This window comes from Lepus europaeus, chromosome 3 (assembly GCF_033115175.1).
Source record: "Lepus europaeus isolate LE1 chromosome 3, mLepTim1.pri, whole genome shotgun sequence".
NCBI lineage: Eukaryota > Metazoa > Chordata > Mammalia > Lagomorpha > Leporidae > Lepus > Lepus europaeus.
In genome coordinates this window covers 125,385,156-125,410,228 of record NC_084829.1, presented here as the reverse complement: position 1 = coordinate 125,410,228, position 25,073 = coordinate 125,385,156, and the positions used below count along the sequence as shown (strand labels likewise).

At 41.6% G+C, this 25,073-nt stretch overlaps 1 protein-coding gene across 2 annotated transcripts in view; it reads right to left on the bottom strand.

Moving 5' to 3' along the window:
• Positions 1–24,676, bottom strand: part of TRMT11 (tRNA methyltransferase 11 homolog) — a 57,871-nt gene extending 33,195 nt beyond the window's left edge. The window contains exons 1-7 of one of the 2 annotated variants that reach the window (XM_062186728.1): positions 24,536–24,676; positions 15,343–15,408; positions 13,086–13,159; positions 10,949–11,030; positions 10,766–10,858; positions 10,370–10,504; positions 9,135–9,291 (exon numbers count right to left, since the gene is read on the bottom strand). In XM_062186728.1, coding sequence (XP_062042712.1) covers positions 9,135–9,291; positions 10,370–10,504; positions 10,766–10,858; positions 10,949–11,030; positions 13,086–13,159; positions 15,343–15,408; positions 24,536–24,607 — 679 coding nt within the window. In that variant the 5' untranslated portion in view covers positions 24,608–24,676. The remainder of the gene's footprint in view (positions 1–9,134; positions 9,292–10,369; positions 10,505–10,765; positions 10,859–10,948; positions 11,031–13,085; positions 13,160–15,342; positions 15,409–24,535) is intronic. The other variant, XM_062186729.1, reaches the window with a different exon arrangement.
• Positions 24,677–25,073: the final 397 nt, after the last annotated feature.

Sequence of the window (25,073 nt, the reverse complement as noted above, 5' to 3'; positions counted from 1 at the left end):
CTCAGAATTAACAATGACAATTACAGTTCACTCCACACCATGTTCTAGCAGCTTCCTAGGAATAGTTCATGCATATATTACCTCACTTAATCCTCATGATGTACCACCATGATCATTTCTGCAAATGATGGAACTGAGATCCAGGCAAGCTAAGAATCTTGTCCCATGTCACAGAGTAACTGATAAAGATTAAACCTCACTTTATTTGCTCTTTTCATTATACTATACTACCCCTTTGAGGTCAGCAACAATAGAATTAAATATACATTAGCTTACCAAATAAACAAAAGAAAAACTTGTTACTAAATAAATTATATTAGCAAAGCTATACTCTCAGGTAATATTAGCTGTACAACATTCACAAATTTTGCTTATCATAGGCAGGACTACACCAGGATAGGTGTTCAATATATTCATGCAGACCATCTTTATGGCCAAGCACATACCAGAATAATAGTATCTCCTAACTACTGAGAGCTTAGCCAATGGTATGTATCAACTTTTTTGAAAAATGGTAATATACAGTTTTTAAAATGTCTAAATAAAATGAGAATTGACATATTTGTTAAAACAGAAAGTGACGGCAGGTGCCGAGGCTCACTAGGCTAATCCTCCACCTGCGGCACCGGCACCCCGGGGTCTAGTCCCGGTCGGGGCGCCGGATTCTGTCCTGGTTGCTCCTCTTCCAATCCAGCTCTCTGCTGTGGCCCGGGAAGGCAGTGGAGGATGGCCCAAGTGCTGGGCCCTGCACCCGCATGGGAGATCAGGAGGAAGCACCTGGCTCCTGGTTTTGGATCGGTGCAGCGCGCCGACTGTAGTGGCCATTTGGGGGGTGAACCAATGGAAGGAAGACCTTTCTCTCTGTCTTTCTCTCCCACTGTCTAACTCTGCCTGTCAAAACAAACAAACAAACAAAACAGAAAGTGTTTCTACAGCTTCCAATGTCATAAACACCAGTAGCAAACTTTGAAAGAAAAAGGAAAAGTATCTGGGCAGAAGGAATTCTCTCCTTTCAGTTTCCCAGAGGCCTTTCTACCATACTCTACATCCTTGAGAAAAATCACAGAAACATGTAGTCAGTGGGTGATACACTTGGAAAACAAAATACATTTCCATTTTATACTTTTAAAATGGAAAAGGGATTAGTTATGCTTAACTTTTTAATTTTTTTAATTCTTAGTTCAATACAGTTCATATATACAGTTCTGAGAATATCAAGATAATGCCTTTCTCCTCCCTACCTTCCCTCCCTCTCCCTTTTCTCCATCTACCCTTTATTTTTTTCTTTTTTTTTAATTTATTTTTATTTATTTGAAAGGCTTAGTCACAGAGAGAGGCAGAGACAGAGAGAGAAGTCTTCCATCCTCTGGTTCACTCCCCAAATGACCGCAATGACCAGAGCTGAGCAAGGTCGAAGCCAGGAGCTTTTTCTGGGTCCCCCACAAGGATGCAGGGGCCCTAGCACTTGGGCCATCATCCACTGCTTTCCCAGGCACATTAGTAAGGAACTAGATCAGAAGTGGAGCAGCTGGGACTGGAACCGGGACCTATATGGGATGCTGGCACTTCAGACCGGGGCTTTAACCCACAGCACCACAGCTCTGGCCCATCCTCTTCACTTTTGAGATAACTTATATATATTTTTTAAAGTTTTTTTTTTATTTGAAAGGCAGAGTTACAGAGAGGCAGAGGCAGAGAGACAGAAGTCTTCCATCTGTTGGTTCACTCCCCAAATGGCCACAATGGCTAGAGCTTAGCCAATCTGAAGCCAGGAGCCCGGAGCTTCTTCCAGGTCTCCCATGTAGGTGCAAGGGCTCAAGCAGTTAGGCCATATTCTACTGCTTTCCCAGGCCATAACAGAGAATGGAATGGAAGTGGAGCAGCTGGGACTCAAAGCAGTGCTTATATGGATGCCAGTCCTGCAGGCGGCAGCTTTAACTGCTACACCACAGCACTGGTCCCATAACTTATCTTCAATTTACACTGTAGTCGGGTCAGTGCCGTGGCATAATAGGTTAAGCCTCCGCCTGTAGTGCTGGCATCCTATATGGGTACTGGTTTGAGTCCCAGCTGCTCCGCTTCTGATCCAGCCCCCTGCTAACAGCCTGGGAAAGCAGTAGAGGATGGGCTAAGTGCTAAGGTCCCTGCATCCATGTGGGAGACCAGAAGAACATCCTGGCTCCTGGCTTCCACCTAGCCCAGCCCTGGTCATTGCAGCCATTTGGAAAGTGAACAAAAGGATGAGTCCCCTCTCCCACCCTCCCTCCCTTTCTCTCTCTCTCTGTCTCTGTCTCTACCTCTCTCTGTAACTCTGCCTCTCAAAAGAATAAATAAATCTTTTAAAATAAATACATCACAGTCAAGTGCTTGAATTAATACTAAATAAGGAAGCTAAAAGAAAAAAATCATCAAATGCTTTGTAAAAACCTACAGCCATGAGGGCACAGGGTGGCCTAATTTTCCAATCCTTCAGAAGGGACTTCCCATCCATGAGAGAAAATGCCCAAGAGAAAAATACAAACAGTTTTTAAGACTGTGTCTATTCACAATTACTGGTTATGATTATTTCAAAAAAGTATCAGAACCTGACAGATATCCTAAAGCTATGCTTATATCACAAAAACAAATTATGAAAATGTATTTGTAATTGGGCAACAAATTTGCAAAGATCCTCCTCCAATTTCCCATTAATTGTCCTATATAAAATGATCTACTGTAAGGAGCTGCAGTAGCAAACAAGGTATCCCTCACCAAACCCAGGTGTCAATACACCCTGACTTCTGTGAAGTTAGCATTTCATTATATATCCAGGCTCATCTACATCAAGGGAAGGAAATTTGCACAGATACTGAAAACTCTATGATCTGATATATGTATGTATGTGTCTCTTTTTTACATTAACCATTTTATATATGCAAAAAGATAAATTCACATCACATATGTGAATAAACTACACATGGATCAGACAGGTACAAGTTAAAGAATAAAACTACAAACATAGAAGAGAACATGATTGAATTCCTCCAAATTGAGCATAAGGAAAACTTTTGAATAGCAAAAAGCCAACCTAGGAAGAATTATTTATCTATCACAGTGGGAGGCAGGGGACTAACGTCCTTAACTTGCAAAGGATCCTTAAAGACAAAAAGGAACAAAAAGGGAAACAAAATAAAACCTGGGACTGGAGTCATAGTATAGTGGGTTGACCCACTGCCTGCAACACCGGCGTCCCATATGGGTGCCAGTTCAAGTCTCAACTGCTCCACTTCAAATCCAGCTCTCTGCCAATGGCCTGGGAAACGCAGCAAAAGATGGCCCAAGTGTTTGGGCCCCTGCCACCCAAATGGTACACCTGGAAGAGGCTCCTGGCTCCTGGCTTCAGCCTGGCCCAGTCCCAGTAGTTGTGGCCATCTGGTTACTGAACCAGCAGTTAGAAGATATCTCTGTTTCTCTTTCTCTCTGTGTAACTCTTTCAGATAAATAAATCTTTAAAAAATAAAAAATATACATAAATAAAGGAAGAGGGACCGGAATTCTGGTGTAATGTGTTAAGCCATGGGTTGCAATGCAGGCATCCTATATTGGAGTGCTGGTTTGAGTCCTGGCTGTTGTGCTTCCAATCCAGCTTCCTGCTAATGTGCCTGAGAAGGCAGTGGATGATGGGTTGCTGCCACCAATGGAGTAGAGTTGGATGGAGTTCCTAGCTCCTGGCTTCAGCCTACTCCAATCCTGGCTATTGCAGGCATTTGGGGAGTGACCCAATAGATACAAGGCCTCTCTGTCTCTCTCTCTCTCTCTCTCTCTCTCTCTCTGTCTCTCTCTCTCTATCTCTTCCTCTTTCTCTGTCACTCTGCCTTTCAAGTAAATAAATAAATCTTTTAAAAAGGGAGGGGGCACTACAAATCCTATAGGAAATTGGGCAAAAGAAATGAAAAATAATTCAAAAAGTTATAAAAATAGCCTTTAAAATATAAAGTTGATAAACATTATCTATAACAAAACAAAACTGAGGCACTATTTTCCCCAAATTTCTTTAAACTTCAAAAGCTTAATAATATAGTCTACTGGTAGAATATTTGCACAACAGGGACTCTCCTATATTGCCGACAGGAATACAAAATGGCATAACAGAGAATTTGGCAGTATCTAACAACACTAGATAAGTGTATATTCTTCTACCCAGCAATGCTACTTCAAGGAATTTACCCTAGAGTTTTCTTCCCAAAATTACAAAGGTTACCTGCAGTGCTGGCATCCCATATGGGCTCTGGTTCGAGTCCTGGCTGCTCTACTTCTGATCCAGCCCTCTGCTAAAGGCCTGGGAAAGCAGTAGAAGTTGGCCCAAGTACTTGAGCCCCCACACCCTCGTGGGAGACCCGGAAGAAGTTGCAGCCTCCTGCTTTGGATTGGCACAACTCCAGCCATTGCGGCCATTTAGGAAGTGAAGCAGTGGATTGAAGACCTCTTTTCTTTCTTTCTCTCTCTCTCTCTCTCTCTCTCTCTGTGTGTGTGTGTGTGTGTGTCTGTGTAACTCTGACTTTCAAATAAAGAAATATATCTTAAAAAAAAAAAAATACCATGACCACAGCCAGGACAACTGAACACGTGTGACTGTCTAAGATGAACCTGTCCATAACTTTAGTGCCAAGACCTCTGCTCCAGGAGGAGCTCAAGCTCTATTACCATATCATGTAACACATGTCCAGGCATGTTTCCAGAGTCTGCCTGTATGAGCTTTTGCCTACCTCCACATGTGATGATAAATATTTCCCCTCTTGTATACTTATTTCCCCTAAGATAAACAATACCTACCTCCCTTTTCTTGGAGAACCATGGATTTGATTTGGAAATTATCCCATGGTCTACTTATTTGCAGCAAATAACTAACTTTCTGTGGTGACTGCTTCTGATGGAGGTTTTGATTTATGGTCACACAGAAGCATATTCACAACTTTGGCGGGTAACATACACTTACGTATTTCCTAGTTTATCCACTGAAAGAGTCCAGAATCTAGATTTTGGTTTCTAATACCATCTTCCCCACTAAAAGAAACAAGAAATCCTTGAAGAAATGAATCATAACAGGGCTGGGGAAGGCAGAAGATGAGTGAGAAAATACTGTAGGAAAACAGAAAAAAAAGATGAGAGCAGGTTACAAAGGTAATTCAATATGAAGGGGCTCTCACAGGGAAGATCCAGGACAATCTGAAAAACAAACTAGTTAAGGAATGTAATGAATTATATACATGAAGTGAAGGCAGTGGGAATTCACTAGTTCATGTTAATAATAAATAGATAGAAACATGGAAAGGACAGGGTCCTCGCTTACAATAGGATAATGAATAGGGGAGTACTAAAGTTGGAAAATCATCTCTCTGTGGTCAGCAAAGCAAAGACTGGTTCAAACAAGAAGCATTAATGCATACTAAACCTGACAATCTAACAGAAGTGATAGGGGTATTTGGATAAGGAGCAGTGTTTACGTGGCCATGATGTATCTCTTCACATACTGCTCAATACTACAAGCAGGGGGCAGTAATACAGAGTGTAAAAATCAAGCACAACTGTGACTGGCGGCTGGCTGATCAAAATTAATATTACCAATGAGAGGCAAAGAGTCACTATTTGGGGTTATACCCTGAGAAGCACACAAAATTACTGATGCCATAATCTAACCCACAAATGCACCATTGACACAAAACCATGAGGAAGCATCAATAAGCTCCAAATGAAGAACACTCTAGATTTTTAAAAGGGAGGAAAGGGACTGGTGTTCTCGTGCAGCAGTTAAAATGCCTCTTAGAATGCCCTCATCCTTTACTGTAGTGCCTGGTGGAGTCCAAGTCCTTCCACTTCTGGTTCAGCTTCCTGCTAAGGTAACAGATGATGGCTCAAGTATTTCGGTCCCTGCCACCCACATTGAAGACCAAATGTAACTCCAGGCTCCTAGCTTTGGCTTAGCCCAGCATTGGATGTTACAGACATCTGAGTAGTGAACCAGCAGCAGATGGAAGATCTCTGCCTCTCTGCTTTTCAAATAAAGTGAAAATAAATAAACAGAATTTTTTAAAAATGAGAAGAGAGATGGTATTCTTTAAAGTGAAAATTTCACTTAAGAAAAAAAAGTTTTGGCTATTCCAAACTAAAGAGATAAAAGATACTAACAATAAAATACAGTACTTTATCTTGGATCAGAAAGGAAAAAAGATGCTATTAAAGAATATTATTGGGTCAATCAAAAAAACTGAAATATGAATATTAAATTATATTAATACTATACTTACAAACACTGAAAACTGTACTATGGTTATGTAAGAGAATATATTCTTATTCTTAAATCTATACTGAAGTATTTGCAATAAAGAGATCTGATGGATGCAACTTTCAAATGACTCAAGAAAAAAGTCACAAAAATCATAGCAGACTCATAGAATGGCAGATGTCCTAAATAGCACTCTGGCCTCAGAATCAGCCTTTAAGGCATTTGTATCTGACTGAAAAACCCATGAGAGTATTTCAGGCATGGAAAGCCAAGACACTCTGGGAAAAAAAAAAAAGAAGAAGAAGAAGAAGACCTAAATGAAAGATCTCAGCAAGTGAGATCCCAGTGGAAAGAACGGGGCCATCAAAGAAGGAGGTACCTTTCTCTGAAGGGAGGAGAGAACTTCCACTTTGACTATGACCCTGTTGGAATAAGATCGAAGTCGGCGAACCCTAAAGGCTTCCATAGCCTTGGCAACTCATGACTAGAGCCTAGGGAGATTACTGAGGCCAAAAACAAGAGTGTCAAATTGTTAAATCAACAGGAGTCACTGTGTACTTATATCTCATGTGGGATCTGTCCTTAATGTGTTGTCCAATGTGAAGTAATGCTATAACTAGTACTGAAACAGTATTTTTACACTTATGTTTCTGTGTGGGTGCAAACTGATGAAATCTTTACTTAGTGTATACTGAATTGATCTTCTGTATATAAAGATAATTGAAAATGAAAAAAAAAAAAACTTGGTTTTAAATTGGAAATTGCATAGAAAATTAATCAATTTTTAAAAAATATCATGTAGGGGCCGGCGCCGCGGCTCACTAGGCTAATCCTCCGCCTTGCGGCGCCGGCACACCGGGTTCTAGTCCCGGTCGGGGCACCGATCCTGTCCCGGTTGCCCCTCTTCCAGGCCAGCTCTCTGCTGTGGCTAGGGAGTGCAGTGGAGGATGGCCCAAGTCCTTGGGTCCTGCACCCCATGGGAGACCAGGAGAAGCACCTGGCTCCTGCCATCGGAACAGCGCGGTGCGCCGGCCGCAGCGCGCTACCGCGGCGGCCATTGGAGGGTGAACCAACGGCAAAAGGAAGACCTTTCTCTCTGTCTCTCTCTCTCACTGTCCACTCTGCCTGTCAAAAAAAAAAAAAAACTTTTAAAAAATCTGAAAAAAAAAAAAAATATATCATGTAGGATCTCTGTCCTTAATGTGCTGTACATTGTGATTTAATGCTATAACTGGTACTCCAACAGTATTTTTTCACTTTGTGTTGCTATGTGGGGGCAAACTGTTGAAATCTTTGCTTAATATATACTGAACTGATCTTCTGTATATAAAGAGAATTGAAAATGAATCTTGATGTGAATGGAAGAGGAGAGGGAGCGGGAGGGGGGAGGGTTGCGGGTGGGAGGGAAGTTATGGGGGGGGAAGCCATTGTAATCCATAAGCTGTACTTTGGAAATTTATATTCATTAAATAAAAGTTAAAAAAAAAGTCACAAAAATAAATACAAATAGAACAAATGATAAAGGATATGAGATCAAAGACTATCAACAACTGAAGCTAAATTAATAACATGTAGGTTTTTTGTTTCATTTTTATTCTTGTAACTTTTCCATAAGTTTAGTATTATTTATACTAAACAGTTTAAAATGTCAAGGGGAGCTACTTAGAACAATGAAGAAAGAAACGAACAGATATGTTGGGGCTGAGATATATGGAGATACCAGTAGAGTGTGAGAAAAGACTCACTAGTTACCTCAACAGCAATAAACAGAAAAAGATCATTCCATCAGTGAGCAACCTTTTGACCTGACACTATTTCTTCCTAATCCTACACTGTTGCACTCCTTAAGCTAGCTTATGCAGGAATAGTAATAGATCCTAAAGCAAAGAAAGGCAGCTCTATGAGAGTAGATTAGAGCATGAGCTTAGAGCTGGACTGAGTCTGAATCCTCTCACACTTACACAGTGCAAAGCTCACCAGGGTCACTTAGGCTGTCCCTGTGCCATAACTTCTGTAAGATGATTTTTTAAATGTGTCTCTATTTTAGTTGTTGTAAGAAATTAGGCAGCAGCATTAGCGTGCACAGCCTAGTAATGGCCACATTTACTATTCAATAAACGTTAGCTCTGCATTAACACTGCTCATTGGGAAGATAACTATGGGATATACACTGCCACAAACTGAACCACAATGGGTTGAACCAAACAAACCTACCTCTGAGTATTCACTGGGTATGGGCAAGACCAAGAAAAATGAGCCAAAGCAAGAAAAAGTCTTCCTAGAATCAGAGGAAGTAAACTTGGAGTTTTCAAATGACCACACTGTTAATTATAAGGATTTAGCAATTAAATGCATACAGAACCCAGGTCATGACCACAGCGCCCAGGTTCCAGACCACTGATAATCACTCTTCCTATTTCCACACTTACTTACAAACCTCCACAAACCAAATCAAAGATACATTTTTTTCTCCATCTAAATATATATTTATCAATTTAAAGAAGATGAGCTTTTTTAACCTTATCCTTCAGATATTTCTCCCCTCCAAGAATTTTTCTATTTAAATAAATTGGATAGATTTACAACATTTCTACAATGTATAGTATTACAAGTTTTTCTGCTATAAAATATATTAGACAGATGTTTACTGGTTCATTTGGAATAAAACACATAAAATTATATCAGCACATGCTTGAAATGATGGAATGGTTAAATACCGGCCATTCCACAGGATGTAGTTGTCTCCTAGCCATTATCCAGTGACAACTGGAAGATTATTCTGTCCATTAAATCTTTTAGTAAAAACAGCATGGCTTTCATTAATACAAATAGGTAACCTACTTAGAATAGCTCAACAGTAAAATAAAAATACCTGTTCCAACAAATGGATCAAAGACAATATCATTTTCTTTCACTTTTCCATGGTTAGCCATGATGAATGATAACCCAGCATCCATGCTTGTATTTCCAATGAAGTGTCTCTTTTTGACACTATATGACTCAATAAGCTCTCTCTGTCCATCTGCAATCTAGAGCAGAGATTTTTTTTAAATTAGTATCACCATACAGAACAAATTTAAGATAATCATTCACAGTAAAACCATAGTACTTGCTGCTGAGAACTTCATTTACTCTAAATTTCATCTACTCTAAATTTGTTCCCTAAAAATAATGTGATTCGGCCGGCGCTGCGGCTCAATAGGCTAATCCTCTCCTGTGGCACCAGCATCCCGGGTTCTAGTCCCGGTCGGGGCACCGGACTCTGTACCGGTTGCTCCTCTTCCAGGCCAGCTCTCTGCTGTGGCCCGAGAGTACAGTGGAGGATGGCCCAAGTGCTTGGGCCCTGCACCCGCATGGGAGACCAGGAGAGGCACCTGGCTCCTGGATTCAGATAAGCATGGTGCGCCAGCTGCAGCAGCCATTGGGGAGTGGACCAACAGAAAAAAGGAAGACCTTTCTCTCTGTCTCTCTCTCTCACTGTCCACTCTGCCTGTCAAAAAAAAAAAAAAAAAAAAAAGGCACCAAAAAAATAATGTGATTCAAGACAGATAAATTTTTTTCTTAATGTCTTCCCATTTACGTTGTCTTTTCAAACCAAGTATGAATTGAACCTGAATGCAATAGTTCCAGGGGTTGGTGTTAATTAAGCTTTGCTTTTTTTCCTAATAACAATAACCTGTGATATAAGTCTCAGCCTCCTCTTACCCAGTGACAGCTGTTGGGAAGTGGGCAGAACTGCTCTACAGTAATGTCATTTCGTAAGATGGAAGTCCTAATATGGAGCTTCACAAACAAGATCCATCAACTATCACAGCACTCTGCCTTTATTTAAAAAAATTCAGATTTTCCACCAAGTCTTGCTTTAATGTGCCTTCTTCCCCTGAGCCCTATATCTAACCAGTCTCTTGCAATTCATAGGAGTCTAGGGAAGGAGAGGTGTAGTCGGGGGGAACCGATTCACATACTTATCACCAATTTTAATCCACATAGTAGTTCTAACTGTTCATCTGCTTTAAAGTTCTAAATATAAAGAGTCAAATACAAAGGCCAAAACACTGAGCTTTTAAAGAAAACAAACTGAGGTAGATACAAAGAATACTTGCTCACCCATCTACCAAAATAAATATTATGTGGATTCTCAGGGATACAGTTTGGGTCCAAGCCATAATCCTCCAAAATAGAAAATACGTGCTGTGGCTTCTTCAAATTCACTTTTCCTTCAAATGGCAGAAATTCGAGTGCCTTTAAAAAAAAATGAGTAATTCTAATGTTTTATAGAAATCTACAAGGAAAAGCAGGGCTTATCAACACCTATTTTATAAGTCTGCTGTCAGCATTAAATAGCATAAAATACAAAAAGCACTCAGTACAGTATGTATAAAACAAGTACTTAAAAGAGTCTTACGGCTTGTCTAGTGTCTTATGTCTAGTGTCTTATGTATCACTAACGGCTAAACTACAATAATCCTATAGAGGGGTTTTATTTTTTTAAAATTCACTTACATCTATTCGTTTGACTTTTTCTTCCTGTGTCAATGTTTTATTAAATGTGTGAATCTTTATTTTATATGTAGAATCAGAATGCAGAAATGGAATCTGTAAAATAAAAGCATATAAATCTTTTTATACTTAGTTTTTCTATAAATATGTAGATAAGCCTATATAAAACCACAGTTCACTACGCACCATCTTCTCCACAGGATAATTTTTAAGAGAACTGTACAGCTCTTCGGGAGATTTTCCATGACCCCACAGTTCAAATATAGACCTAGGAAATAAATGATTGGTACTAACCTCAGTAACAAACTTAGTCCATTCAATAATATGTAACAGCTATTTTGCCAGTTCTTTACATCTGCTCCATTAAAAATAATGACTGTATACATCTTCTAAGCAATAAATGACAAATTTGTATCCTGGAGACAAATTTTATCTGAAGTCTAAAACACATAGAGAAGTTGAACTTTACAAGGAAGGAGAGAAATTCGATTAGGATTTTCCCAAGTTCTCATGATTATATTTTACAAATTATTTATTTGATGGCTGTTGCCATGGCTCACTTGGCTAATCCTTTGCCTGCGGTGCCAGCAACCCAGGTTCTAGTCCTGGTTAGGGCGCTGGGTACTAGTCCCAGTTGCTCCTCTTCCAGTCCAGCTCTCTGCTGTGGCCCGGGAGGGCAGTGGAGGATGGCCCAAGTGTGTGGGTCCTTGCACCCACATGGGAGACTGGGAGGAAGCACCCGGTTCCTGGCTTCGTTCGGATCGGCGTAGCGCCGGCCGTAGCAGCCATTAGGGGAGTGAACCAACGGAAGGAAGACCTTTCTTTCTGTCTCTCTCTCACTGTCTATAACTCTCTCTCTGTCTCTCACTGTCTAACTCTGCCTGGCAAAAAAAAAAAAAAATTTTTTTTTTAAATTATTTATTTGAGATAGACAGAGCTCCCATCTACTGGTTCACTCCCCAAATGCTCACAATGGCTGGGGCTAGAGGCAGGAGCCAGGAATCCAGGTCTCCCATGTTAGTGGCAAGAACCCAGTTACCTGAGCTATCACTGCTGCCTCCCAGGGTCTACATTAGTCTACACTGGAATCAAGAGCCAAAGCTGGGAATCAAACCCAGGCACTCCAGTGTCAGATGTAGGCATCTTAACTCTGGGCTATACTCCTGCTACAGCCAACATTTTTTAATACTACAACAAGTGGTGTAACAAAATCACATATTAATGAAACGGGCAAAAAGCTGCAGAAAATTCAAATTTTCACAGTGTCTGCATTAGCCAGAAGCTGGAGTCAGGAGCCAGAGCCAAGAGTCAAAGCCAAGCCCTCCAATATGAAATGTGAGTGTCCTAACCAGCGTCTTAACCAGTAGGCCAAACACTCACCCCCAAGTAATTATTTTAAACCTAAAAAGACATAATTTTCAGATCCAAACACCATAAATGTTTATATGCTAAGCTAAAATAGTAATTATTTAAATAGTGTTCTTTAAATTACGTTTCCATTTATTTAATAAACAAGACTCATTACCAAGCTTCAGTTTAAGAGACTAGATTTACAATTGTGCCTACTTTCAAAAGGATTATGCTAACTATGAGGCTGTAGCCAATTCAATCATACAACAATTACATAGCACACCATAAAGCATTACTAACCACGTTAGTAAAACTATATATATATATGTAAATTCATGCTTGCAATGCATTATTAAATATGATATTTAAGCTTAAAAAAAGTTTTTAGCAAACTACCAAAAGGTTCAGGAAAAAAGGCAACTAAAAGATAATGCAAACTGCTCAATCTTTAAGATGCTAGCTGAAAATACAGTTTCAAAACAAAGGAAAAAAGAGGCACCAATGGTAAAATTTAGAAATACTTAGAATAAAAAATGAATGATATTACATTAATTCATAACAAGATATGATAACCAGAATCCCTTCATCAATCTGCTCATCCAACTACAAATGATCCATAAGAAAGGCATTTTTAGATTTTCAGTATTTTAGTTATAACTAAGCATAACATAATCTATCCTACACAAGAATATAATATTTACATTTTATACTACAGTCCTGCTTAGTATGGAAATTCAAAAAAACTACTCTAAAGCAAGTGCTTCTACATTTCTCCACTTGACTCACCTTGCTTCAGCAGATAATTCTCAATTCTCTTATCACCCTCCAGTGGCAAACCCATGTAACTGCAACCTAAACTGAGTTCCCTCCACAACCACCCTTCTCCTTTCTGCCAATACAAAAAACAGCAGGACGAGGAAGTTTAGGAAGAGTATGGCATAGATGCATGCAGAACATGGTACATTTCTCTTACTTGGCACACACTGTCCGTTTCATTAAGTTTCTCGCAATATCCTCAGAAGGGATGCTAAGGATCCAAAATGGAGACTGAAAGAAATAACAATACCCAACATTCCTGAGTTGACTAGACGCCCTCTTACACCTTGATTCAAGAAGTCAACAGGGAGAAATTCCTATTTGTTACTTTCATGTAAGGATACTTGATCTGAATCTAACCAAAATTAAAAACACTCCACTAGTAAAAAAGTAAATTATTTTTTAATAAGTAATCTGTTGGGATAATATAGTACAATGTAAAACCACTTTTATAAGTGACCCTATAAATGAAAACTATCAGTAAATTAAATTCAAGCCTTTTCAATTTTAAGGTTAACTTTGTATTTCCCTTCTATGCAATCTGACATTATACCACAAGTATAATCTCAGAACATATTATCATTGTGAATCATTCCTTATAATACAGCTATTTTGGTTATAACTTCCCAGTAATATGTTCATATTTCTTAGTTACTAAATGATCTCTCTTCTTCTAAGTAGTTGTACCTACCCGAGAGGCAGGGGAAGGGTTCCCTGAAATAACTCCATTGGAAAGTCAGAGGCTACATTACAAACTATCACTGATTTTTATCATCTAGTCTAGGGGAGGGAAAGCATCAGTGGGGGTTTTCCCAACCCCTATCTTAACACTCCTATCCCTCCCTCCCTGCTTTCTTCCTGTCCTCAATATTTGAAAGTCATTCAGGAATAAAAATCCAACACCAGGTCACTTTTGACTTAAATTCTCTCATCTTTCCCAAGAAATCCTCCCTGCCTGACCCAATCTTTCTTCTCCCAATATTAATACCACCCCTAAAAAAAAAAAACTTCAGGCCGGCGCCGTGGCTTAACAGGCTAATCCTCCGCCTTGCGGTGCCGGCACACCGGGTTCTAGTCCTGGTTGGGGCACCGGATTCTATCCTGGTTGCCCCTCTTCCAGGCCAGCTCTCTGCTGTGGCCCGGGAGTGCAGTGGAGGATGGCCCAAGTGCTTGGGCCCTGCACCCGCATGGGAGACTAGGAGAAGCACCTGGCTCCTGGCTTCGGATCAGCAAGATGCGCTGGCCACAGCGGCCCTTGGAGGGTGAACCAACAGCAAAAAGGAAGACCTTTCTGTCTCTCTCTCTCACTATCCACTCTGCCTGTAAAAAAAAAAAAAAAAAAAAAACTTCAAAGAATCCAGGCAGGAAGAAAGATTGACACCTTAGTATGTTCACTAGGAAAAATAAAAAAGCAACCTGAATAAAACAGGTAAATTATGAAAGTAGCAGATGAAAAATATTGCACAGATATATTAGTGATGAAGACTAGGAACAAGTACAAAGACAGACTGCAGTAGTTGGTGGTAAACAGTATGACTGAGAAGGAAAAAGCACCTCACAAAAAGACTGGAGGGCAATATCCTTAAATTCTAAGTCATGTCAAAAAGGAAGAATTTTGAATGATTTATTTCTATTTTCCAAACTCCTCTTACTATTGCTAAAATTAAAATACAAAGCTCACAAACTGACAATCTTACACAACACTATCAAATATAACAAAATCAAAGTTTAAAATGATTCACAGTATAAAGCTGAGATCCAGAGAAATTCTAAATTTGTATCTAAATTCAGGTTGAGCATCCCTAATTCAAAAATCTGAAATCTCAAATGCTCCAAAATCCAAAATCTTTTCAGTGCTTACATGATGTCACAAGTGGAAGATTCCACACCTGACCTCCTGTAATGAGTCGCAGCAAAATAAAGGTCACTAAAAATACTATATAAAGTTATCTTCAAGCTATGTGTATAAAGTGTATGTGAAGCATAAATAAATCCTGTGTTTAGACTTGGGTTCCACCCCCAAGATACCTCATTATGATATCTCATTATGTATATGCAAGTATTCCAAAAATCAAAAAAAAAAATCTGAAATCTGAAACACTTTGATCCTGAGCTTTTCACATAAGGGACACTCAACCTGTACACTTCATCAAAGAAATCATTTTTCCAATAAAAAGACAAATTATAGTACAACTTTAATTAAAATTTAAAACTAACATAAAAAAATGAACTTTGAGTAAATCTACATTAATTTCCAACACCACAATTTTTCCCAAAATAATTATTCCATTGCCTCTAGAAATGGATACAAATAATCACACAAATACAAATCTAAGATGTGCATTTTTTTCTCCTCAAATCCAAGGTTCTACTTAAAAACATACTACACTTAATTTAGTAAAAATTCAACTTACCTTTCCATAAGTTTCCTGACTGCTGGAGAACTGACCGCCAAAAAGTGAAAGCAAAGACTTTATTTCCTATATTGAAAATAGTATAAAAAAGAATACATTTTAACAAAAGGAACCCAGTCTACTAGAAAGACAGGTACAACATGAATAAAAAAATAAGAAGAATGGGCTGATGATCTACCTGAGCCATTTAAGTTTCAACAGGCAACTCTAACTCAGAGTTCTGAAAAAATGTTACCATCACAGGGTTGGCACTGTGGCATAGGGGGTAAAACTGCTGCCTGCAAGTGCTGGGCAACCCATATGGGCACCAGTTCAAGTCCAGGCTGCTCCATTTCTGATCCAGCTCTCTACTGTGGCCTGGGAAAGCAGTAGAAAGATGGCCCAGATGCTTGGGCCCCTGTACCCACGCGGGAGACCCGGAAGAAGCTCCCGGCTCCTGGCTTCAGATCGATACAGCTCCGGCCATTGTGGCCAATTGGGGAGTGAACCAGTGGATGGAAGGATTCTCTCTCTCTTCTGCCTCTATGTAACTCTGCCTTTCAAATAAATAAATCCTTTAAAAAAAATGTTACCATCACACCCACGGTTAAGTAATTTCTGAGAAATTTTAAATAGAAAAAATTGCCAAAAGATTTAATCAAGAATTGCCCTGATTTTGAAAAGGGAAAAAAATATGAAATTATAGATTAATAAATCTGATAATTTTTAAAAATGAATAATGAAGATGATTCTCATATGTTTGGAAAAGAAATTATTAATTAACTAAGAAACATCACTGTGGATCCATTAAGCACAAGTTAATTAAGTTAATCTTATCTTCTTTCTGAATTACAGAACTAGAAAGAGAACCAACATAACAGATACTTTTAAAGGCACTATGCATGCGGAGTTGAAATCAGTTCAGATAGTATATATATTCTTTGAAGCAATCAGCATATTGGTAAACACAGGATAACTCTACATATTCTATGATTTGCTCATATGCAACATGAGCGGGAAGGGCCGGGCAGGGGGGAGACTGTCACTATGTTCCTAAATCTGTATATATGAAAAATATGTAACTTATATAACTTAAATAAAATTAAGATGAAAATTAATTAAAAAATTATCCCCTTAAATTAAAGCAGGCAAAATCCCAATCTTCCATGTAGGACGTACAAGAGTTGAATATCCCCACTGCTGGTTGCCACTTTCTTCCCCTTCAGAAGGAGACTTCAAGAGCACTGTGTGCCACAGCCATATTGGGCGAAAGTATACCCAGATCATGAAGCTTCCCACCCCCAGATCAAAAACAATGGGAGCTTTCAATAATCAGTGCCATTTTCACCATTCTTCTGCCTGTGCAACATATCACTTTCCTAAAAACTCTTAGGCTGAATTCAGGCCAATCATTCAGACAGACCAAAAATTAGCACAGATTACATGTCATCAATAAAGGGAATCCAAAGATTATTTTACAATGTGGATAACACAAATGTCAGTAGGAACCATCATGACTCTTGGGAGCCAGGTATATTACAATATGATTTTCATATTTTCCAAATACTAGTTATATAATTGCTATGGTTTTATTATTCTTTGTGTCCCTCAAAGGTTAGTGCCCAATGTGGTATCAAGAGGTGGTGAAAGCTTTAAGAATTGGAGCTTAGTGATAAAAGTCTAGATTTCTCCCTATTCTTGCCTGGCTTCCTGTCTCATCCTGTGATCTCCCCCCAACACACACCCACACTCCCACTACAGTGATGACGTCCACAACCACAAGGCCCTCACCAGAGACCAAGCAGATGGAGATGCCCAATGTTGGCCTTCCAGCTCCAAAACTGTGAACTAAATAAACCTTTTTTCTTTGTCATGTACCCAGCCTAGAGTATTTTGTTCCTGCAATGTAAAATAGATTAATACAGTGGTTTTTATACAAGAAACTTCAACTCCTTCAACCCTCAGTTCCCTCATGTATAAAACAGGATCGCAGCTACCTCACGAGGTTAGGAGGGAACATAGAATCTAGATTGTTAGTAGGGGAATCAGGACAAAAATGACCCAACAACACTGTCCTTGATGTCTAGCAGCTCAGGAAGTCACACAAGACTGACAGAGTTTTAATGCTTAAAAGAAAAAGGAGCAGGCGCTGTGGCACAGCGGGTTAAAGCTTCAGCCTGCAGTGCCAGCATCCCATATGGGTGCCGGTTCAAGTCCTAGCTGCTCTTCTTCCTATCCAGCTCTCTGCTATGGCCCGGGAAAGCAGTGGAAGATGGCTCAACTTCTTGGGCCCCTGCACCCACGTAGGAGACCCGAAAGAAGCTCCTGGCTTCAGATCAGCTCAGCTCTGGCCATTGCAGTCATCTGGGGAGTGAACCAGCGGCATGGAAGACCTCTCTCTCTCTGGCTTGACCTCTCTAACTTTGTCTTTCAAATAAACAAAATAAACCTTAAAAAAAAAAAAAAAGTGAAGATGAAGTTACTTGGCCTCACATGATAAATCGGCATTCATTCTATAGTAAAGCACACTGGGAAATCAGCATTCTATTACAACACCCAACTACAATCAAGTTAAAACATCCAAGCTTGCTGCTAATTCACTTTAAGAAATCAAATCAGCAACAGCCTAAAATACGAAGGTCCTAAGAGTTGGGGGGGGGGGGGGGGGAGGCTGAAGGATGTTTTATGACATACCATGAACTCCAACACCCAAAATTTAAGCAACCACTTAAAATTGGGAATAGGGGTCTACTGTTGTGGGGCAGCAGGCTAAGCTACCACCTACTGTGCAGCCATCCCATACCAGTTTGCATTCCAGCTGCTCTACTTCCAATCCAGCTCCCTGCTAATGTGCCTGGGAAAGCAGCAGATGATGGTCCAGGTCCCTGGGCCTGTGCCACCCGCATGGGAAACATGGATGGAGTTCCAGGCTCCTGGCTTCAGTCTGGCCCATCTCCAGCCATTGCATCCATTTTGTGAATGAACCAATGCATGGAAGATCTCACTTTCTGTCTCTCTCTCCCTCTCTGTAACTGCGCCTTTCAAATAAATCTTTGAAAAAAAATTTTTAAAATATTTAAATTAATCCTCCGCTTTGCGGCGCCGGCACACCGGGTTCTAGTCCCGGTCGGGGCGCTGGATTCTGTCCTGGTTGCCCCTCTTCCAGGCCAGCTCTCTGCTGTGGCCAGGGAGTGCAGTGGAGGATGGCCCAAGTGCTTGGGCCCTGCACCCCATGGGAGACCAGGAGAAGCACCTGGCTCCTGCCTTCAGATCAGCGCGGTGCGCTGGCCGCAACGTGCCTGCCAAGGCGGCCATTGGAGTGTGAATCAACGACAAAGGAAGACCTTTCTCTCTCTCTCTCTGTCTACTCTGCCTGTGCAAAAAAAAAAAAAAAATTAAACTGGGAATACAATAACCCAACTTTCTTATTTGAAAGCAAAAATATATTTAAAAATTAATCTACCTATTTGGAAAAAGCAAATATGAGGTTTTTATTCATCTCATGGAAAATATACCATTCAGTTGAGAATCTTCCTATATTACAAAAAAGAATTTATATTGAACATTGGATATGAAAATATGGCAAGATCCGGGGCATGTGTAATATATTAACTCACATGAGCTTTCCAGTTATTTTAGACACACACTTTTTCTTCCATTGAGATTGCTTGAGAACTGGCAATAAAACCCAGGTTCTAAACTGTACTTTTAGTTTAAGGCAGCTGCCAACTAAAATTGGCCCCAATTAACTATCAGAAGTAAAACTGGATCACACTTGCATTCCTAATCCCCCTATTTTAACTGATAAGGGGAGTTACTAGTTTTCCTCCCTAGCAGTTCTAATACAGTAGATGGACCCAAGCGTGTAGATTGTCCCTTTGATTGCCTTTCCCAGAAGGAAGAAACTCAACATTTGCTGAACAACTACTAACATGCAAAGCACTGAGCTATATAAAGATATATTTATCCTTAGGGAGCTTAAAGTCTAGTAGAAATAACAAAATATTTACCCCTACAACTGATATATAAAGTGTAAAACAGTACATGCTCTTAGAAGAATAAAAGCAAAATTATATTACAGTACAAGAGAGGAAAAGATTTCTTTGGTTTTAGGAAGGAAGTTGTCTGAAAACTAATGTAACACTGAAAAATGGGAAAATCTATGGCTGAGGACACATCCACATCCAAGGACAGCAAACTAAGTACTTCAGATCAAGCTTCCCACTGAGAACCAGAAGTGATAGACATCTACTTGAAGGTATAGAAACATGGCAAGAATTGCCAAACCAAGATCCAGAAGACAGAAATTCCAATATGAAGCCACTTTTTCCCAAAAGTAGCTGTGGAGGTAAATGACCCTTCTGAGAGCCTACTGGTGCTAGAGGGACAAAAGGAATATAGAACTACTGTGAAGAGGAAAGGAGAATTGATAAACCATCCGGTTCAGATTGGGACCCACACCCCAGGAGCATGTGTGAATCCAACTGAAATGGAACTTAATGCCTGAACAGTGAGTTCAAGTGACACTGGATGGCTAATGTTCCTGTGTACACCTATCTTCTTCCAGAGGGTGAACATTATCCTAGGCTCAGAGGACTCCCTCAAATGAATTTTCAAATGCCACATCTGGCACATATTTTAAAAATAACAGGCATACATGGGAACACCACAAAAGGGAAATCATAGATGTGAAAAAGGATAAAAAATTATGAGCAAAAAGTAAACAAGTATATCAGTAAATCTAGAAAACTGACTATACAAAATCAGCAGATTAGGGACCAGCATTGTTAAGCCTCTGCTTGCAATGCTGGCATCCAATATGGGTACCAGTTTGAGAACTGGCTGCTCCACTTTCAATCAAGCTCCCTGCTAATACGCCTGGGACAACAGCAGAAGAAAGCCCAAATGCTTGGGGCCCTGCTCCGGACTCCTGGCTTTGGCCTGGCCTGGCTTAGCCTGGCCCAGCCCTGGCCATTGAGACCATTTGGGGAGTGAACCAGCTGATGGAAGATCTCTGTCTCTCCTCCTCTCTAATTCTTTCAAATAAATAAAAAATAATCTTAAAACAAAATCAACAGATGAAAGAACAGGGCGGGGAAAACCAAATCAGAGGACAAGGAGCTCAAAGAGCAAAAGCCAAAGCAGAAAAAAAGCAGGTGGGCATCATTCAGGGAATGGTGGAGAGTCAGTATGGGCCGTATTGAAGACTGGGAGAATAAAGAGAACAGAACAGTGGTGGGCCTTGAATGCCAAACTAAAGGAGTTTGATGCTTGGGACAATGAGGATGTAAAATAGGACTGAGTTTTTGGCAGACTAAACAGGAATCAGGAAAAGATACTAAGAAGAATCTAAAGGGAAGAAACAAGTAAAATGAGGAAGCATTAGGGATATTATTCTGGACACACAGTCTATTCATTCCAATCTCAGTGTACTGTCTTCATATGGGTGCCTATCCTCCTCGGTCTTTCTCTGGTTCTACTCTAGTATTCCTCAAGTGTTACTTTTTCTCTGGTTCTTTGGAATTATCTTTCTGAAACACACATGATCTGGTCACTTACTCTTGAAAAGTCAATAGCTCCATATTAAATATGAAATAAAATCCAAACTCCCCGGAATATTTTCTTTCTTTCTTTTTTTTTTTTAAAGATTTATTTATTTATTTGAAAGTCAGAGTTACACAGAGAGGAGAGGCAGAAAGAGAGAGGTCTTCCATCCAATGGTTCACTCCCCAAATGACTGCAATGGCTGGAGCTGTGCCGATCTGAAGCCAGGAGCCAGGTGCTTCTTCCAGGTCTCCCATATGAGTGCAGAGGCCAAGGACTTGGGCCATCTTCTACTGCTTTCCCAGGCCATAGCAGAGAGCTGGATCAGAGAAGGAGCAGCAGGGACTTGAACTGGCGCCCATATGGGATGCAGGTGCTTCAGGCCAGGGCATTAACCCACTGTGCCACAGCGCTGGCCCCCTCCCTGGAAAATTTTCAAAACACTCCCAAATCGGACTCTACCCAACCCTAGGTTCAACGCCCACTACTTCACCCTCCAAAACCACCACAACCCATCACACCTCTGCATTATCTTTACACTTGCTTTTGTTTCTCACAGAAATGGTTTTCCAGGCTTCTTCACTTACAGCACATCTCCTTTATTCATGAAGACCTCATTAAAATATTCTTTCCTTCATAAAACTCAAAACTTTAATACTTAATCAATGCCCCAGTCTTCCTACATAACTCCTAAGGCCAATCAGTGGATCACTGCTGAAGAAAAGCATGGAACTGGGGCAGTTATCTGATCTGCACCTTCAGCTGGTCTTCAGCACTGCTGTCCCACCAATTGCTACTCTTCACTCAATAGTTTTTCTTGTCCTTGTCAATTCTCTTAACGACTATTTAAATTTTACTCTTCATGGTCCAGCATTGTGATGTGGCAGGTTAAGTATCCCATATGGGTGCCCATTCGAGTTCCGGCCACCTCACTTTGGATCCATCCCCTTGCTGGTGGCCTGGGAAAAGCAGAAGAAGATGGCCCAGGTGCTTGGGCCTCTGCACCCAGGTGGGAGACCTGGAGGAAGCTCCTGGCTTTGGCCTGGCACAGCCCCAGCTGTTGCAGCCATGTGGGGAGTGAACCAGTGGATGGAAGACCTCTCTCTAACTCTTTCAAATAAATAAACAAATCTTTAAAAATTACTATTTTTTTTTCCAATTTCTCCAACTGCTGTTCTTTCAGCTCTGGAAAAACAATCTGGGTTCATTCGTTACCTAAAAAAACAGACCCTCAGGCAAATGCCCCACAATGATTCAAACTTTCCCGTTCCCAACCTTCCTTTCTGTTCAAAGACCAGCAACCCCTACTGCCTTTATATCCATTCTCCCCCTTCTCAGCCTGAGAAGACGCTCAAGCTCAACCTCTCCATGGTAAGAGTCCTCCATGACCTCAGGTCTTCCTCAACCTATTCCCCAATCTCTTTCTTTTCCTTCTGATACTGTGGTCCCAAGCAATCTACCATGGGGTTGGCCTTGGGGTGCAGTGGGGTTAGCCTACTGCTCTGCTTTGATCAGGCTCCCTGCTAATATGCCTGGGAAAGCAGCGGATGATGGCCTAAGTACCTGTGTCCTGGCCACCCACATGGGAGACCCAGATGGAGTTCCAGGTTCCCAGCTTCAGCCAGGTCCAGCCCCAGGAGCCATTTGGAGAGTGAACCAGTGGATGGAAGATCTCTCTCTCCCCACCTCTTTTTCTATCACTCTGCCTTTCAAATAAACAAAACAAACCTTTAAAAACACAGTCTACCCTATCTCTCTTTCCTTATTTTCTAGTGACTAGTAAATCCAAATAACCTGGCTTCCTCCGCTAAAACTCTACACAACAACTCTAGCCAAGTTCACCAAGTAATTATCTTTTAATTGAGAGTATTCATGAACACTTATTCTTTTCTAATCAAAACCACATGTATTCAACATCAATTTATCTCTGCTTTCTAAAACTTTACTGATTTCTTCCTTTTTAAAAAAAATATTTGAGACGTAGAGTTACAGAGAGGGAGAGAGAGAAAGGTCTTCTATCCACTGGATCACTCCTCAAATGGCCCCAATGGCTGGAGCTCAGACTAACCAAAGACTGGAGCCAGAAGCTTCTTTCGGGTCTCCCACGCAGGTGCAGAGGCCCAAGCACTGTGCCATCTTCCACTGCTTTCCTAGGCCATTAGCAGAGAGCTGGACCAGAAAAGGAGCAGCCAGGACATGAATCGGCACCTGTATGGGATGCCGGCGCTGCAAGCAGATTACCAGCCTACAATGCCGCAGCGCTGGCCCCCTGATTTCTTATTCTGACACTTGTCTGTCTTCTCCATGGCCACTCTTTATTTCCCTTAAAATTCATGCTTGTATGCCATAGTACTCCATTCATCATTCTTTTAACCCTAAGTTACGAGTTTCCATGTGTAGAAAACTCCCGAAAACCTGTCAGTCCAGACCACACTACCACGCTCTGTGCACACTCACATATCCACTGCCGCCTCCTCATCTCCACTTGCCACTCAAGCACGTCAAACTAAACTCAGCACAACTAAACTTTAAATCTCGCGTGCCTGTGTTCTCCATCTTAAACGGAGACACTACCATATCCATCACCAGGGTCATCACTGACCACCGCCCCTCCCCTGATGATCAAGCCCTGATGATCTTATCATCTGGTGTTTTCCCTTATCTTACCATCCTCTGATCTCTTGCCCTAGGTCAGGCCTTTTTAATCAGTTAACAAGACTATTCCAGCAGACTCCTACCGATTCTCTGACTCTGGTCTTATTCCTCCCAGATCCACCTTTCTTACTGCTGTGAAAGTCTGATTCTGCCACTTCTCTACTTAGACCTCTTCAATCAATTCCATTTCCAGACTCCAGGGTACTCAAGGCTTTGCTTTTCCTGGCCCCTACCTATCTCTGCCGCTCTCTTTTACCTCTTTGCCACCTATCTGGTGATACCGTAAAAATCAACAGCTTGTAATGCTAATTTATTTATCTCCATGAACAGACTAAGCACTACATCCTTTAGTTCACGTTGCCATCGGAAAGGTCAAGATCCCCACACCTCAGTGGATTCGATTCCCTTGCTCAATGAGCGTTCCTATGTCCTTGTGCATCTATCACGGCGTTTACCAACGTTATTTTATAATCCGCTGCTTACGTGTCTTCTCGGCCCTTAGCCTCGACAGTAGGCTCTAGAGGGCACAGACTGTTTTTATCATCACTAAATCCCCAGTGTCAGCCCTTTCTGAAAACTTCGCTTGAAAGAATAAACAAAACTCTCTTTCCAACTCTCCATCATCTATCTAATCCCTCCACCGGCCTTGCACCGCACACTGTAACACCTGAAACACCACACTGAGCATTCCTGTCCGATGTCGCTCTGCTCCGCTAGACGAACGGCTCCCTGAGGGTGAGGAGCTGTCACCTCCACTTGCCTACACCTGCACTGGGCACACGTGCGGGAGGAATGAATGAAAAGGTTTGGCCTAGGTCGAAGGGGTCTGTCTCCGACCCCCCTCTCACACACCCCTGCCAACCTCAAGCTTCCCCAGGGCCCAAGGACTGCGGACGCGTGATCCGCCCCCACCAGCACAGAGCGTGCTCAGCCTGTGCAGCTCGGCTCCACGCACACACCAACCCCCACCGCGCGGGCCCGCCGTCGGAAATGGCAGAGGGCGCTGCGGCCTCACCGGCAGGCGGAACTCCAGGTGCTCTTGCGCCATGAGCAGAAGATACCTGTTCAGGGTGCAAGGCAGCGCCATTTCAGCTGCCACCGTGCGCCTGCGCGGCCCGCGCCAAGCACCATCCCCTTCTTCCTCCGAGACACCGAGTTTCCGCGGAGGCGGAGCCGGAAGGACCGGAAGCGGAAGCTGAGCGAGGCGCGCGCGCTGTTCCGACGTTACTCGCGCTTGGAGTCCCAGCCCCGGTGGTTGGTGGCGGGCTTGTGACGGCTGCTAGATGCTCTCGGGTTCGGAGCAGTGGACAGCAAGATAAAAGGTCCAGGAGCACAGGACGCGTGTGTCAGGGGTTTGTACACAAACGAGAGGCTGCCGCCACCTGCGACACTGGCGTCTCACATGGGCGCCGGGTCGTGCCGGCTGCTGCCCAAGACCCAGCTCCCTGCTAACGGTCTGGGAATAGCAGCGGACCAAGGCCCATCCGGGAGAACCGAAAGATGCTCCTGGTTCCAGGCCTGACCGTTGTGGCTCTCTGGGGAGTGAGCCAATC